At 45.9% G+C, this 4,133-nt stretch overlaps 1 protein-coding gene across 1 annotated transcript; it reads right to left on the reverse strand.

Annotated features, from left to right (window-relative positions):
* Positions 1-2,322: 2,322 nt before the first annotated feature.
* Positions 2,323-3,785, reverse strand: LOC115181725 (uncharacterized). Its single transcript, XM_029743549.1, has 2 exons — positions 3,570-3,785; positions 2,323-3,357 (listed from the first exon to the last, which is right to left on the reverse strand). The coding sequence occupies exon 2, from the start codon at positions 3,349-3,351 to the stop codon at positions 2,323-2,325; it is 1,029 nt and encodes a 342-aa protein (XP_029599409.1). The 5' UTR covers positions 3,352-3,357; positions 3,570-3,785.
* Positions 3,786-4,133: the final 348 nt, after the last annotated feature.

Consider the following 4,133-nt stretch of genomic DNA (forward strand, 5'->3'; position numbering starts at 1 on the left):
CCGCTGTGCCTTATACCGCTGTGCCTTATACCGCTGTTCCTTATACCGCTGTGCCTTATACCGCTGTGCCTTATACCGCTGTGCCTTATACCGCTGTTCCTTATACCGCTGTTCCTTATACCGCTGTGACTTATACCGCAGTGCCTTATACCGCTGTGCCTTATACCGCTGTTCCTTATACCGCTGTTCCTTATACCGCTGTTCCTTATACCGCTGTGCCTTATACCGCAGTGCCTTATACCGCAGTGCCTTATACCGCTGTGCCTTATACCGCTGTGCCTTATACCGCAGTGCCTTATACCGCTGTTCCTTATACCGCTGTTCCTTATACCGCTGTGCCTTATACCGCAGTGCCTTATACCGCTGTGCCTTATACCGCTGTTCCTTATACCGTATACCGCTGTTCCTTATACCGCTGTGACTTATACCGCAGTGCCTTATACCGCTGTGACTTATACCGCAGTGCCTTATACCGCTGTTCCTTATACCGCAGTGCCTTATACCGCTGTGCCTTATACCGCTGTGCCTTATACCGCTGTGCCTTATACCGCTGTGCCTTATACCGAAGTGCCTTATCCTGCTGTGCCTTATACTGCAGTGCCTTATACCGCAGTGCCTTATACCGCTGTGACTTATACCGCTGTGCCTTATACCGCTGTTCCTTATACCGCAGTGCCTTATACCGCTGTGCCTTATACCGCTGTGCCTTATACCGCTGTGCCTTATACCGCTGTTCCTTATACCGCTGTGCCTTATACCGCTGTGCCTTATACCGCTGTGCCTTATACCGCAGTGCCTTATACCGCTGTGACTTATACCGCTGTTCCTTATACCGCTGTGCCTTATACCGCTGTGACTTATACCGCAGTGCCTTATACCGCAGTGCCTTATACCGCTGTGACTTATACCGCAGTGCCTTATACCGCTGTGCCTTATACCGCTGTGCCTTATACCGCTGTTCCTTATACCGCAGTGCCTTATACCGCTGTGCCTTATACCGCTGTGCCTTATACCGCTGTGCCTTATACCGCTGTGCCTTATACCGCTGTGACTTATACCGCTGTGCCTTATACCGCTGTGACTTATACCGCTGTGCCTTATACCGCTGTGCCTTATACCGCTGTGCCTTATACCGCTGTTCCTTATACCGCTGTGCCTTATACCGCTGTGCCTTATACCGCTGTTCCTTATACCGCAGTGCCTTATACCGCTGTGACTTATACCGCTGTGCCTTATACCGCTGTGCCTTATACCGCTGTGCCTTATACCGCTGTTCCTTATACCGCTGTTCCTTATACCGCTGTTCCTTATACCGCAGTGCCTTATACCGCTGTGACTTATACCGCTGTGCCTTATACCGCTGTGCCTTATACCGCTGTGCCTTATACCGCTGTTCCTTATACCGCTGTTCCTTATACCGCTGTTCCTTATACCGCTGTGCCTTATACCGCTGTTCCTTATACCGCTGTGCCTTATACCGCTGTGCCTTATACCGCTGTTCCTTATACCGCTGTGACTTATACCGCTGTGCCTTATACCGCTGTTCCTTATACCGCTGTGCCTTATACCGCTGTGCCACTCGGGAGGCCCTGCTGTGCCGCTGTGCCACTCGGGCTGTGCCACTCGGGAGGCCCTGCTGTGCCGCTGTGCCACTCGGGCTGTGCCACTCGGGAGGCCCGAAATGACTGATTCTGTGCTCAACTATGATGAGTCTGGTTTAGCCAGGCTATACACCTAGAACAGGATGCAGTGCATATCTTTAGTAAACATAAAAAAGGTATATCTTGGCCACTAACCTAAGCAAATTCTAGCCTGTACTGTTTCAGCAACTCCTATGGTTATTGTCATGCTAAACAGAGAATGACCAAATAAATCTGGAGCCAGGCTACAATTGGCCTTCCACCATTAAACCCATACGACAGACTTCTCCTTTCTGATGTTTTCTTTTAGTGTCTCACTCTTACACTTCTCTCTCCCTCTCGCTCCCTTTCACCTTCTCTCCCCCCTTCTCCATCCTTCCTTCAGGGCAGGAGCTCTGACTGTCCCCTCCTCCCTGACACATACACACCCAAACCACAACCTCAACATACCCCTCCTCCCATGTCCCATCACTCAACAATGACATACACACACACACACACACACACACACACACACACACACACACACACACACACACACACACACACACACACACACACACACACACACACACACACCCTGAGTTGAGAGATGTTTTTCTTCTCAGCCAGCCACCTCCTCAGATAGGAAACCTCCACTGGGCCTCTCTCCCCCTCCTTTCTCTCTCTTTCCCCTCTCAGTCTATCTCTCCCCCTCTTTCTGACTTTCCTTTCCCTTTCTCACAATTGTTTTCTCTAATTTTCTCTCCCCTCTCTCCTCCTCTCTTTTATTTTTCTCAACACCCTCCTCCTTCCCTGGATAGTTTTCTATTTCTGTTTTTCTATTCTTTCTTTCTCTCTCTTTCTCATCATTCTCTCCTTTATGCCATAATTCTGTAAGTGAACCTTGTCCTTTCTGACCCAAGACTCTTCCCCTCTCCGTGTTTTCTTTCTTTCTATCAATACATACCTCACACTTCCTCTTTCTATCAATACATACCTCACACTTCCTCTTTCTATCAATACATACCTCACACTTCCTCTTTCTATCAATACATACCTCACACTTCCTCTTTCTGTCAATACATACCTCACACTTCCTCTTTCTATCAATACATACCTCACACTTCCTCTTTCTGTCAATACATACCTCACACTTCATCTTTCTGTCAATACATACCTCACACTTCCTCTTTCTGTCAATACATACCTCACACTTCCTCTTTCTGTCAATACATACCTCACACTTCCTCTTTCTATCAATACATACCTCACACTTCCTCTTTCTATCAATACATACCTCACACTTCATCTTTCTGTCAATACATACCTCACACTTCCTCTTTCTATCAATACATACCTCACACTTCCTCTTTCTGTCAATACATACCTCACACTTCCTCTTTCTGTCAATACATACCTCACACTTCCTCTTTCTATCAATACATACCTCACACTTCCTCTTTCTGTCAATACATACCTCACACTTCCTCTTTCTATCAATACATACCTCACACTTCCTCTTTCTGTCAATACATACCTCACACTTCCTCTTTCTATCAATACATACCTCACACTTCATCTTTCTATCAATACATACCTCACACTTTCTCTTTCTGTCAATACATACCTCACACTTCCTCTTTCTATCAATACATACCTCACACTTCCTCTTTCTACCAATACATACCTCACACTTCATCTTTCTATCAATACATACCTCACACTTCATACATACCTCACGCTTCCCTTCCTCTTGCTGTCAATACATACCTCACACTTCATACATACCTCACACTTCCCTTCCTCTTGCTGTCAATACATACTTCACAATCTTCTTTCTATCAATACATACCTCTCACTTCCCTTCCTCTTTCTATCAAAACATACCTCACACTTCCTCTTGCTGTCAATACATACCTCACACTTCCTCTTTCTATCAAAACATACCTCACACTTCCCTTCCTCTTGCTGTCAATACATACTTCACAATCTTCTTTCTATCAATACATACCTCTCACTTCCTCTTTCTATCAATACATACCTCACACTTCCTCTTTCTATCAAAACATACCTCACACTTCCCTTCCTCTTTCAGGCTCTACAAAAATACACACGGAAACATATAGGGATTATATAATAACTGTTACAGCATTCAAGGAGCCGGGGGGGGGGGGGGGGTGTGTTTTTGTTTTTAATATCCTTGTGGGAACCAGAAGTCCTCACAAGAATAGTAAAACAAGGAAGATTTGGACAAGTGGGGACATGTTGCTGGTCCCCACAAGGGAAAAGGCAATTTTAGGCTTAATGTTAGGAGTTAGGGTTAAGGTTAGGAGTTAGGTTTAAGGTTAGGAGTTAGGCTTAAGGTTAGGAGTTGGGGTTAAGGTTAGGAGTTAGGCTTAAGGTTAGGAGTTGGGGTTAAGGTTAGGAGTTAGGGTTAAGGTTAGGAGTTAGGGTTAAGGTTAGGAGTTAGGGTTAAGGTTAGGAGTTAGGCTTAAGATTAGGAGTTAGGGT

Source organism: Salmo trutta, unplaced genomic scaffold, assembly GCF_901001165.1.
Source record: "Salmo trutta unplaced genomic scaffold, fSalTru1.1, whole genome shotgun sequence".
Lineage (NCBI taxonomy): Eukaryota > Metazoa > Chordata > Actinopteri > Salmoniformes > Salmonidae > Salmo > Salmo trutta.